Raw genomic sequence first — 13,871 nt, forward strand, 5'->3', positions numbered from 1 at the left:
CATATGAACTTTGTTGTTATTTTTTCTAGGTCATCAAAATAGTTTTTGGGAAGTCTGATTGATATAGTGCTAAATAAATAGATTAGTTTAGGTAGTATTGTCATCTTTATTATATTTGCTCGCCCAATCCAAGAGCATTTAATATTTTTCCAGTTGGTTAGATCAGACTTAATTTGTGTGGAAAGTGTTTTGTAGTTTTTCTCATAAAGTTTCTGATTTTCCCTTGGCAGATAGATTCCTAAATACAAAATCCCTATTTTTACTGAAAGTCTTTCCCAACCCCTCTGAGTTCTAGTACCTTCTTTCTGTTAATTATTTCCTTCCCCCCTCTCCCATTTATAGCTTGCTTTATAAATATTTGTATTCTTATTGTCTCTTTCATTAGATTGTAAGCTTCTTGAGAGCAGGGACTATTTTTTCACTCTTTTTTCCCCTGGTGCTTAGAATATTAGGTATTAATGTTTACTGATTGAGTAAAGAGCTGAGGATCATTGTAATATTGGTATTCTGGTGACAAAGTTCAACAGAAATAATGAAGTTTGAAGGAGCAATAGTTTAAGAAGGGTGATAATAAAGAATTTATCATGCACTCACTCTGTTGCAGAGTGTCTGCATGCAGTGTCTGTTGCAGACACTATTAAAGCTGTAGGATACAAAGAAAGGCAGAAACAAACACAGTCCCTACCTTCAGAGAGTGTACATTCTAATGGGGGAGACAATAGGTAAATACTTTTGTATATATAGGATATATACTATATATATATATCAAAAGTAGTATGTACAAAAAGTTATCTCAGAGAAAAGATGCTAATAACATTGTAAGAGCACTTAGAAAAGGCCTCCTGTAGAAGATAGAATACAAGCTGAATTTTGAAGAGTGCTAAGGAAGCCAGAAAGTAGAGGTAAAGTATAGGAGGCAGCCTTTGGCAAATCAGATAGTCAGGAGATGGAATGCTGTGTGAGGAAAAGCAAGAAGGTTGGTGTAGTTGTGTGGTAGAGTGTTTGAGAGAGACGAAAGTACTAGTAACTCAGAAGCCAAGTATTAGGTTGTACAAGTCTTTGAAGGCCAAATAGAGAATTTTATATTTAGCCCTGGAGATAATAAGAAGCCAATGAAGTTGATTGATGGGTGATATCAGGCCTGCACTTTAGGTAAATCACTTTGGCAACTAAGTAGACAAAGGTTTAGAAAGGAGACAGATTTGATGTAGGGAAATCAAAAAGAAAATAAAAAAGTTATTTTAATAGTCCAAGAGAGAGATAGATACTGAAGGTCTGAACTCTAAGGGGTTAGCTGTGCAAATAGAAAAATGGGGATATGTATGAGAAGGGTTGTGTAGAAAAAAATGACAATTTGAAAATGGACTGGATATGTAGAAGAAGTGTGAGTAAGGAGTAGAGTATGACAGTGAGTTTCAAGCATTGGTGACTGGGAGGATGATGATACTCTTAACAAAGGCCATGTTTTGGACATGTTCAATTTGAAATGTCTATGGGACATAGAGATAACAATGATTGGAGTTGGAACTCAAAAGGTGATTAAGATTACATAATCAATTTGAGAATAAATTGCAGAGAGATCATAATTGAGCTCACAAGAGTCAGTGAAGTTAATAAGAATGAAAATATTACTAAAGAAAAGAGTCCAGGATGGAACCTTGGAGGACACACACTGTTAAAGGATGGAACAGAAGTAAAGATCCATCAAGGGATTTAGACAGAAAGAGGAGGAGAAGAGAGCAGTGTCATCAGAACTGAGCAGGAGAGAGGTAGTCAGTAGCATTAGTAGTTGAAGAGAAGTCAAGAAGGATAAGACCCGAGACAAAATGTGAAATTTATTAATGAAGATGTCTTTGGTGATGTTGGAGAGAGCAGTTTCAATAGAGTGTGAAGCTACTAGAGTTGGAAGTAAAAGTGGCTGAAATAAATGACTTCTTATAAGACTTGATCTGTGAAAGAGAGGAAAGGTGTCGATAACTTAAGGAGAAAAGCAGAATTAAGTAAGTTTTTTGTTTGAAGATGTGGGAGCCTTGGGCATGTTTAAAGGTTACAGGGAAAGAATTAATTGATAAGAAGAGTTGAAGATGGGAGAAAGAATAACAGTGATTAGAGGAGCAAACTCTCACAGAAAGGAGGGTATAGGGGTTCACAAGGTTGGCTTGTGAGAAATTTCTTATTCAGAAATGTAGAGCAATAGAGAAGAGAAGAGAAAATTATGTAGAGGGATTTTGAGATAGAGCATAAATTATATTTTTCTCATTCAGATACTTGATGGTATAAAGGCTTGAGAGGGAAAAAAAAGTTTGAAGCAGCTGCAATGTGTGCAATAAAAAATCAAAGTAGGATAGTTGGTTTGTTATCCTTTGTTGTCAAAGAGAACCTAAATGACATTGCTATTAAGAGTCAAGTTATTATTTTTTTTTTATTTAATAGCCTTTTATTTACAAGTTATATGTATGGGTAACTTTACAGCATTGACAATTGCCAAACCTCTTGTTCCAATTTTTCACCTCTTACCCCCCACCCCCTCCCCCAGATGGCAGGATGACCAGTAGATGTTAAATATATTAAAATATAAATTAGATACACAATAAGTATACATGAAGAGTCAAGTTATAATGTGTCCAAATGTGGCTGATCTGACCAATATGAGCTCAGAATGTTCTATCACTAGGACGGCACAAAGAATCTATGTGAACATTTGAGGTGAATTCTCTAAATTTGCACATCTCACATTTCTTTTGAGTTTCTTAAATTCTGCTTTGCTTATAGAGCATAGCATTTTCTCTAATGAGGGCACACCATGGTGGGCATTCCTGTGCCAGGATATTCTATGTCACACAATGAATTCCAAAATTCTTAAGAGAAATCTTGGAGATGTCTTTATATCACTTTTCCTGACCACCTTGTAAGCACTTGTCTTCTGTGAGTTCTCCAGAAAAATCTTTTTGGCAAGCATATGTTTGGTATTCCAACAACATATTCTCTACAAGCCTGCTTGTAGAGAACTGAAATTTGAATGCCTGGCAGTTTAGTTCAAGAAAGGACCTCAGTGTCTTATTCAGCCATATGATCTTCAGAATCTTCCTAAGACAATTCAAATGGAAGTGATTCAGTTTCCTGGCATGGCACTGGTAGACTGTTCAGGCTTCACAAGCATACAACAACTCTGTAGATCTTCAATTTTGTAGTCAGTCTAATACTTCTTCTCTCCCTCACTTTCCTTCAGAGCCTCCCAAACACCGAGCTAGCTCTGGCAATGTCTTTGTCAACTTCTTTATCAATGTGTAACATCCCTGGAAACTATCCTGCCAAGGTAAGTGAACTGATCCACAGTATTCCAAATTTCTCCATTTGGTGTAACCAGTGCTTCTACATATGGATGATACGGTGCTAGCTGGTCAAGCACCTGTGTTTTCTTGGTCTTAATTGTTAGGCCAAAATTAGCACAAGGCAGCTGAGAATCAATTGTAATTTGTTGCATCTCAGCTTTATAGGCTGTATTGAGTGCATAATCATCTGCAAACAAAAATTCATGCACCACCATTCCTTTCACTTTAGTTTTAGCTTGTAACCTTTTTAAGGTGAAGAATTTACCATTATTATGGTAGTCCAGACCTTCCTTTAGAAGTGCCACAGAGTCCAGCCCAAATATTAAGTCCAAAGTCAAGAAATAGGCTGGAAAAATGAACAAAAACAACTTCACCATAAAGAGCAATTATGGTGATAAAGAAGTTTGACATAAATACAGAAGAAAATGACTCCAAAACATCTTCAAGCAAAGCTTTAGAGCAAAGCACAGATTGGGCACAAACCCAACCTGAATTTCTGAAAGATATATAGCAGGAATTGGGGCTTTTAAAAAAGGAATTTTAAAATATTTTCATATATGGAATGAGTATAATGGGGGGGGGGTGAATTGGAAAAGAATGAAAACTATGGAAGAAAGAATTGGAAAAGGACTTAACAGCAACAAACTCACTGAAAATTAGGATGGACCAAATAAAAGCAATAACTCTCTTGAGGAAACAAGTAGTCATCAAACAAAATCAAAAAGCTAAAAAAAAAGAAAAACTTTTAAGGTGTATCATAGTAAAAACAGCTGACCTGGAAAACATATTGAGGAGAAAATAGTTTAAGAATCATTGACCTATCTCAATGTTATGATTCCCCCTGCCTCTGGGGGGTGGGGGTGGGGGGTTCTAAACATCAAATTTCAAGAAATCTTAAAAGAAAATTGCTTGGCTCTCTTGGAACCAAAGGGTAAAATAAAAATAGAAAGACTACACCTATCCTCTTCTAAAGAAACCTCAAAATGAAAACTTCTAGGAAAATCATAACCAAAATCCTGAGATTCCAGATGAAAGAAAAGCAGGCAGAAAGAAAGAATTCAAATACCAAGGAGCCACAATTAGCATCACATATGACTTAACAGCCATCACTTTAAAGGAGTGGAGAACTTGGAGTACAGTTTTCCAGAAGGCAAAGGAAATATATTGAATCACAGACAAGAATATAACTTACTCAGCAAAACTGAGTAAATATCAAAGGAGGGAGAAGAGGAATAGATTTTTAATGAAATAGAGAACTTCCAAGTACCCACGATGAAAAGACCAGAACAACATAGAGACATTAAAATTTAAATAGAGGAGTAAGAGAAAAATTTAAAAAGGTAAACATGAATGGAAAGTAATAAAGGACTAGGATAAACTGCTTATATTCAAATATGAGGAGATAGATAATACAGATGTTCTCAACATCATCAGCTGGAGTTAAAGAGGAAATCCAATTAGACTTCAAAGTGGTTTTGTTTTCTTGATGATCTTAAAAATAGAGAGGGAATGAATCACTGAGAACAGAAGAGAAAGAAAAGTTGGGGACACTTATTTCATATAATCAGGGTGTATCTTGTAGACATCTGTCCCAACAAGGAGGAGATGGGAGGAATGTCTGACATTTGAACTTCACCTTCATCTGAACTCGTCAAAAGCAGGAAGAGTACATACACATACATACATATACTAAAATTTAGCATTTCATTCAACAAGGAAATAGAAAGAAAAGAGGAGGAAGAAATCCATAAATGGGAAATTAATGAATGTTATAGCATATGTAAATGATATAGAATATTGTTGTGCTGAACTCTTATTAATGTAACAATTCCAGAGGAGTAGTGATAAAACAAGCAACCTACCTCCTGATAGATCAATCAAGGACTTAAGGTATAAAATGAAATGATGTGTTTTTGGATGTAGTCAATCTAGAAAATTGTTTTGGTTGACGATACATGTTTGCAATGGAATTAGTTTTTTTTCTGTTCTCAGTTGGGTATAGGAGTAGTGGTTGTGATAGAAGGATGAAAAGGTGGTAGATTAAAACAAATGCATGCATATATACATATGTATGTAAATGGAATCAAATATAGCAGAAAAATCAAGAATGGAGGAAAAGTTATTTGTGCTAGAAGCAACATGTACTAAGTCCTTTGTCACATAAGTTATGATATTTTCCCCCCTAAAATTAGATGATGAAATAGTCTTCAAGATTTATAGTCTTGGTACAACTTCCTGCTTGCCTTAGTTCAAAAACCAATACAAAAGTAGTTGGAGACTCCTTTGACTTGCCACAGTGTTGACTAGGTTGACCAGGTAAATGTAGAGGAAAGGGAATTGTGCCCAGCTGAACCAGTCCTGCACCTTTTCTGAATAAGCTTTTCATGCTATTGCTAAATAAATATTTTTAAATGTTAAAGGGAGAAAAAAATATGGCAGGGAAGCCTGCTTGTAGAGAGCTGAAAATATTAGGTAATCTGCTCAAGTGTTCCATATGGAATATAGCTACAGACCTAATTCATCAAGTGTTCTAGTTATTTTTAAGATGACTGTCTCCCTCCAAGCTACCAAAGGTGATTTTGTTTTCTTGAATTTGGGGGAGACTCCTTTGATGAAAATTTCTTGGTTATAGATTTATTTGTGTACTAGCTAAGTAGTGGAAGTGATTGCATTGTCTTATAAACCAACCAACTACTCAACCAATCAGAAAGCATTTATTAAGGATCCATTGAAGCAGGCACTATACTTAGTGCTAAAGATACAGACCCAAAGAAGCTACCTTCAATGAGGTAGGTAATGGGGGACAAAACAACACAAAACGAGTATAAAGAAAATAGATACAAATTAATAAAATATAGTGAAATAGAAGAAATACAAGGTAGTGGGGGAGGGAATGGTATGTGTGAGAATGAGAAAAGACTCCCTATGTCTTGAAAGAAGAGGGAGATGCGAGCACATTCTGAGCCTATGGTGGTCGAGGGTGAAGGAACTGATACTGGAGATGAAATGTCATGTTTGAAATAGTGAAAACCAGTTTGGCAGAATTGTAGAGACAAGGAGGGGAGTAATATGTATGTTTGGGGCCAAGTTGTGAACGACTGTCAAAGCTCCGGTTTCTAGTTTATCTTAGAGACAATAGGGAGCCATTAGAATTTGAGAAGGGAAATTACATGGATAAATCTATGCTTAATGCCACTTTGGTGGAAATGTAGAGAATGGATTAGGAGGGTTCTATGAACAGGAGAGCTGAATGTGCTAAGGTGTTAGTTTTAAGTTTCTTTTTCCTTATTCAGGGATGCTTTCATCTGAGCAGGAAAGCATGAGTTTGAATCCCATTTCAGAAATGCCGTCTTCCCTTTTTATTGGGAACTTATGTGATATAAAGGAAATAATTCCAATTCTGAAATCAAAAGACCTAGGTTCAAATCTATCTCTGATATTTATTATCTGTGTGATCTTTTTCTTATTTATAAAATGAGGGAATTGGAATTAATTGGCCTTGAGGTCTCTTTCTGCTCTAGATTCTATCATCTTCTGTGTGTATTGGGTTCTTTAGAATAATAGAAAAAAGTAACATCCTGTGTCTTCAGGGAGCTTGTAGTCTGTTTGGGAATATAGTCATAAAAACAATTTAAGAACAATACAAGTTAATATTTAGAGACATTAAGTGGGATAATGATACAGTGCCAGTCTACTAAGCCTGAATATGCCTTAAGAATCAAGATAAAATCCTTTGATGGAGGCAAAGGGCATACTACTCAGAATGCTATGCCTTATTTAAAATGTATAGAAGAGAACAGAATGAAAGCCAAAAAGAGACATAGACAAGCTAGACATCTTTTGTTGAATTTATTATATATTTACAAAGAAAAACAAGTTCTACATAATACAGATCTGCAATTCTACATAGAAATCTTTTTTTTATTCTGCTTTGTATATAGAAATAATCATTTTATTTGGTATGATTAAGGTGGAGGGTTTTAAGTTTCATTTTTATTTTTTTAAAGAATACATATCAAAAATAAGGTTTAAGAACTCAACAGAATTCTGGACTATTTCTCTAGAAATTAATATTGTTTCTATATTTATCTTGGGTTGTTATCTAACACAGATTTGTATTGGGACTTCCTCATGTCAAGATGGGATAGACTACAACAGTTCTGTTAAATGAAAATTTGTGTATATAATCTATAAAGGCCATAACACTCTGGAGAAGATTTGAGGGAATTAGAGTTTAGATAAAGAAATGTTTCATCGAAAATTCATAGAGTAAATTGAGTAGTAGTGGAAAACAAAGTTGTATGCAAACTGGCCTAGACATTATGAATGGCCTTTAAAATATTGTATATAGTAGGAAATAGGGAAACCATTTAAGGTTTTTGAGTAGATAAAATGACAGAATGATTATAGTATTTAAGGAAGACTAATCTAGCACTTGCAGGTAATAGGCAAGAAGGAAAGGTGAGGCAAGGTCTCAAATTAGGGAGGCTAGTGAGTAGACTTTCACAATAATCCAACACAAAAGATGTTGATAATTTTGAAATAGGATAGTAGTAACAGTAAGCTTACAGATATAGGGAAGGATGGATTTTGGAGGAAAAATTGATAGACCCTGATGACTGACTAGATTTCATGGGTGAAGAAGAAGAATGAGTCAGAAATGATTTCAAGCTTTCAAGACTACAGATATGGTTGGCAGCATTGATGAATGACAGGGAAATTGGGAGAGAAAGGAAGAGGGGTTTTGTATGTGTTGATTTTGAAATGATTTTTGATTTGCCTCCAGAATTCTTAGTCCAACTCTTTTTATTCAGCATTCCTCCTTCCTTGCCTTATGTCATTTATTGAACAAACATTAGTATCACATTCTTGTTACACACGAAACATTTTAGAAAAATCTGATGTTATGTTTTAGTCCTACAAATGGCATGTGTTTCTCCTTGACTTCTCAGACTTCAGTAATGATGCTGATATTGTTATAGCCCTGAATAAAATAAAATTATTAAGTTAACTCTAAACTTGTAATTGAAATGTTTGGTTCTTTGCTAGATTTATTAATACTGTTGACCTAGAATGTAGTGAATTAACAAAAGATTATCTTATTTTATAAAAAGTACAGATAGTTATTATTAGTTTTTTACCCCAGAAAGTTTTTATCTATGATTAAGTTCCAACATCTTGCCTTAATATCACGTATATATTAGGGATGACCCTGGTTTCCAGAGTTCAAGGTCTAGGAAAGGAACCAAGCTGGAAAGACTTTTAAAAAGTACAGGCCAACTGATGGCATTCCATCCCTCTTCTGAGAACAGGCTAATAATTAAGTTCAGAACAACTAATCATTGCTACTTTTATTTTATTTATTTTACAGCCATATATATACTTTTTTTTAAAGTATATTTTACTGAAGCCTTTTATCTTTCCTTCACACACAGTAGTGTGATCTGCATCGGTGGAAAGAGTATTTGTGCTAATAAAACCAGATACTTATATTACTAAAGTTAGCTGTCATTTTAGAATTCCCACAGAACTCCTCTAGCATAGTTTATTGTATAAGTTTTTACTCTATTTGCTAGAATTTTAAAATTTTGTTCTTTTATTAAAATCTTTCTAAAATATGCTATATGTATACTTGACTTCTTAAATAGTGTAATTTATTCTTAGAGTCATCATTTCAAAAGTGAATTACTATGATGTGCCATAGATGCAAGTAAAAGACAAATCCTTTGTCTTTCCTCATATCTCCTATAAATAAATAAGCTGAAATGTCTTAGTTGACATACTTTCAGAGAGATACATGGAAACATTAAAGGTGTGGTTTTTTAGATAAGGCTTAGTGACTTTTTGTAGGTGATGCCTTCAGCATCAATTACAGGTGGCTATTTGGTGCATACAAATGCATGAAAAATGGTCTACATATATCTGGCTTGGTGGTTTTGAAATATAGATGACTATATGTGTCACACCAAGTGATATCCAATCCCATGAAAGGCTACAATCCTTCTATGCAGCTTATTTGCCCTCCCAAATTGCAAAACTAGTTTGTCATTTTTGTCTCCTCATCACTGGCTGTTTATTCTTTGCTGTCAGTGTCTACTATTTACCTTCTCTGTTGCAACTAATAATTTCCACCATTGCTGATTTCCATCTGTCTTCCCTTTCTTATTTTCTCCACTCTTTTTGTTTCTTGTTTTTTCAGTGTCCTTTCTTTTCCTCCGACATTTCTCTGTTTTTGTGTAAGAAATCTGATCGTCTTCTGGTATTGGAGACATTAGCAAACTTATTGGAGGACTCCTTTCTTTGGGATAACTGGTTTTCTCTTATAAGGTGTAATTTTTGGCTTTTCAGTTTTTATGTCTTTGATGCTATTTCTTTGCCACCAAAAGATGGGGAGGGGTAAAGTGGGTAGAGTCAGAGCCATTCCAGAAGGCTGCCCCAGTTTCACTGAAGTAAGATAAAATAAATAGTATAATTCTTTGGGTGAAGTGCCATAAAATGAGCTGTCAATTTTTGTATCAGTTTGGTATTTTGGCTTAGAAATAACCAACTTTGGCACACTGTAAAATGCAGGAATAAAATCTTAACATGTCAAATAGCATTACCAATCATTGTTTTTCATTTTATTTTTATGTGTTGTTAAATGGCCCATAGGAAAAGTATTTGATTACACATAATTTACTCTTAACATTTTTTATCTGACCCTTTTTTACTGTCACTGTTTATGCAAAACATACTTATATTTTCTTTGCATTGGTAGTAGGGAGGATTACTTGAGCTATTCCTTTAGTTTTCCTCTTCTGTTGTTATCTTTTTATACTTCAGATAACCTTCTAGTTTTTCTTGAAACAAATTCCTGTCCACAGAAATCAAATAAGACAATGGTCAAAATGTTAAAAATTTAAAGGAAGAAAATTGTAGGTATATATAGGACACCTCCCAATTTTTCCTGATTAATTCAGAACACTTTTTATAACTAAATTTCTCTAAAACAAAACACTTTGCCATTTCATTTTGCTATAACAGGATTTTACCAGTAAAATTCTAGTAAGCTAAATTATACATAAAACATTTTTGCTAATTAAAAATTGAACTGCATGTTCTTTTCTAAAGATAAATTCATGGGGGGCAGCTAGATAGAGCATTGGACAGAGAGCACTGGCCCTGGTGTCAGGAGGACTTGTATTCAAATTTAGCCACAGACTAAACTAACATATTAGCTGTATGATCCTGGGCAAGTTTCTTAACCCCAATTTCCTCATTAAAAAAATAAGTAAAAAATATACTAAAATTATATAGATCTGAACTTGACTTTTGCCTTTATATATACTCCATAATTTGTGCCCTAGAAGTCAAAAACTGAATCTTTATTACCCTTTTAATAGTAGTTACTATTTCTTCATGTATGGAGAAGCCTTCATGTATGGAGAAACCAAAAATCTTAAAAGTTCTTGCTTTTCTTTCCAATGCTTATGGTTTTTCTAACATTTTTAAGGGCAACCATCTTATTGCAGACATCATAAATTTAAAATATCGGAGAATTAACCTCCAACTAAATTATAGTAGCTTTTGCATCAACCCAAAAGGAGCAATTATGTCTGATGTTATTGGAGAGAACTATGACCAATTTATATCAACCTTGAGGACTCAAGTACTTTTCAAATAAAGGCTTGTAACTTAGGATACATGACCTTAAATATTTTAATAATTATATCAACATATATGTGGTTTCTTTTGTGATCCTGTGTATTTTATTTTATGTATTCCAAACAGTATTCTAAGAAGGAATCCATGACCAAACAAGTTAAGAATTACTGCTTTAGAATTAGGGTAGATTAAAAAAAGATGATCAAGAAAAAAGGTAGATGCTTGATTTGAAACTTATATGAAAACTTTCATAGAGACCTTACAATTAGATTTAGTTTTCAACTCTGGAAACAAAAGTTTCCTGTTAGAATTAAACAAATGATATCTCAAAATAGCAATTGTTCAGATTTTAGTAGTATAAATTTAGATGCTAAAATTGTTGGGATGTTACCTGTTTTCTAGTTTTATAAAACTTACTTCGCTTGAATAACTTAGTATAACTATTGTTACTTATGAATTTTGCTTTAGAGTAAATTTTATTTAGATATGTTTTCTTCCTAAGTATATGAAAACCTCTTAGTTATCCCTTTTACTTGGTAATGACAGAGGCCAAAAGTTTTTAGAAATCAATCCTACTATTTGAATTAAAATTAATGGCTATATTAATATTAGCTTTCTAAAATAAGACAGCTAGGAAATATAGGGAAAAGATCTAAGAAAGTAGACCCAGTTTTGAGGGCTCAGAAGAATTAGGACCTGAGTAAGATTTGAAAATTATTATTCTGGTGAATTACTATTTTCCAGAGGCATTGAACTTAGCATGTAACACAGAGATCTTAACACCAGAAACTTGACTTTTCCAAAATAAATAGCTTTATTCCATAGAAAGCTGAGTTTTCTTACAATAAAAATATTATATTAAAAATATTTTAAAGTACCACTCATAAAAATATTATTCAAAAGTACCCTCACCCTCATTGCCAGTTTCTAAATTGATTGATTCTTATTTTGACTCTTCATAATCCCTGGTCTGCATCTGACTTAAGAAATATATATGTGTGTGTGTGTGTGTGTGTGTGTGTATGTGTGTGTGTGTAAATCCAACTACTAAAATTGCTAATGCCTTTTTTTAAACTATATTTTACCATTTGGCATAGCTGAAAATTAGTCATATAAAAAAGAATATATAGGAAATTGTGATAATATATAGGCCTAGACTTGTACTTGTTTGCATCTAGTACCTGCTATTTTTGAGGAAGATAAACCTGACCTATAATATGCATTAATCTCTGTGCAGTACCTAAAACATCCACAACATGTACATGCGTTTTTAATAATATATGTGTATGTCCCTGCATGTATTGGGCCGTCCATGTGTGTGTCTGTGTATACATACAAATAAGCGCACAGATATATAATGTTTTAGCTTGCAGAATGATAGTTCTTATTCAGTTTCCTCCCACAGAATAATGTTGGAGATGATAGAACTGAATTAAAGCTTACTTTCTTTCACAGAATTCCTCAGAGAGAGAAGACTGTAATAATGACGAGCCCCCTAGGAAGATAATACCAGAGAAGAATTCACTTAGACAGGTATGAAATTCAGTCTAACTTTAAACACACACACACACAAACACACACACACGCGCGCACGCGCGCGCATGTGCGCAAGTGCACAAAAACAATTCTCAATATCCCATTGTCTGCTATGGAGTTTGATCACTTAGAAATTAGACTGGCTATCTATCTATACACACACACACACACACACACACACACACAGATATATATGTATATCTTCATTGCTAGCTTCTGTCTTTTAAGAAAATTGCTTCATGCTCTCTGTGGTGAACTAGTATATGACAGTCAATTTCTTACATATAATGAAATTGTAATGAAGGTTAGATTCCTTGTGTAGGAAAAAGAACTTTTTTTTTTTCATGGGCTTAATCAATATTTGGCTTAATTATAAAAGAAAGTCATTTACAAAATTTGTTTATCAGACCTGACAGACCTAAAGTGGAAACTTTTTCTCCTTTCCATCTTATTTTTTCCCAAAAGACAGAATTAGTTATATATATGTTGGGCATCATTGATTCTCCACATCTTTTTAGTTTGCTTCAGGCATATGTATTTTACTTGTGAAAGTTTAGTTTTGTGGTACCATTTTTTTAGAAATAAGAATTTCTGAAAACAAAATCAGCATGGTCATGAGAACATCCTAAGAATGGAAAAATATGCTTTTCTCTGTTTCTACTGTTTTGTACCATCTTTTTTTGGAACCAAATGAATACACAAATGGATTGCTTCCAGAAGCCTTAATTTCTGTGATCTTAACTTAGATTCCCATCCATTTGGGTGGTGAGCCTCATTTTCATTGTAGCACTTCCAATGAAGATGGCTTTCAAGGGGGCCAACAATGATTAAAAGGCATCAATAACTAACTTTTTAATATCTCTTTTCCCTTTTTTTCTGAGCCCTCTCCCCCTTTCTTCATCTCTCTTCCTCTCACAAAAGTGGAATGGAAAGGAGAAAAAGCACTACTAACTTTAAAAGAGGTCAGTTTCATTTTGGGACTGCCAGGTTTTATAATAAATTATATAATCCTCAGCCCCAGTAATTTTAATGTAGCACTATTCTAGGCTCTAGTTTGCTTATCGATATGTCTAATGATACAAACACATACAATGTTAATTTCAGGAATATGAATATATATATATATATATTTAAAGTCCTTGCCACTTTTTTTTGTATCTATTGTGAATTAAATTATTTTTCAGTAAGTACTATGTTCTATTTTGTAAACAAATTACCTTGATGGAGTTGGTTCATTTTAGTAGGTTTGCAGTGATATATATATATATATATATATATATATATATATATATATATGTCAGTAATTTTGAGATAGTCAGATTGTAATTTGGTCACTTGAAGGTGATAAATTTTTAACTT

General features: G+C 33.6%; 1 protein-coding gene across 7 annotated transcripts in view; it reads left to right on the plus strand.

The window, feature by feature from the left end:
- The window catches only part of BTRC (beta-transducin repeat containing E3 ubiquitin protein ligase), a 198,990-nt gene that overhangs the window by 96,426 nt on the left and 88,693 nt on the right, over positions 1-13,871 (plus strand). For 3 of the 7 annotated variants that reach the window (XM_023496413.2, XM_003755448.4, XM_023496423.2), the window contains one exon: positions 12,432-12,509. The exons of 1 other annotated variant lie outside the window; for it this stretch is intronic. In XM_023496413.2, the coding sequence (XP_023352181.1) occupies positions 12,432-12,509 (78 nt within the window). Of the gene's footprint in view, positions 1-3,229; positions 3,317-12,431; positions 12,510-13,871 lie in introns of all 7 variants that reach the window. 3 more of the 7 variants (XM_023496399.2, XM_012541720.3, XM_023496402.2) reach the window with 2 other exon arrangements.

The sequence above is a fragment of the Sarcophilus harrisii genome, chromosome 2 (genome assembly GCF_902635505.1).
Source record: "Sarcophilus harrisii chromosome 2, mSarHar1.11, whole genome shotgun sequence".
NCBI lineage: Eukaryota > Metazoa > Chordata > Mammalia > Dasyuromorphia > Dasyuridae > Sarcophilus > Sarcophilus harrisii.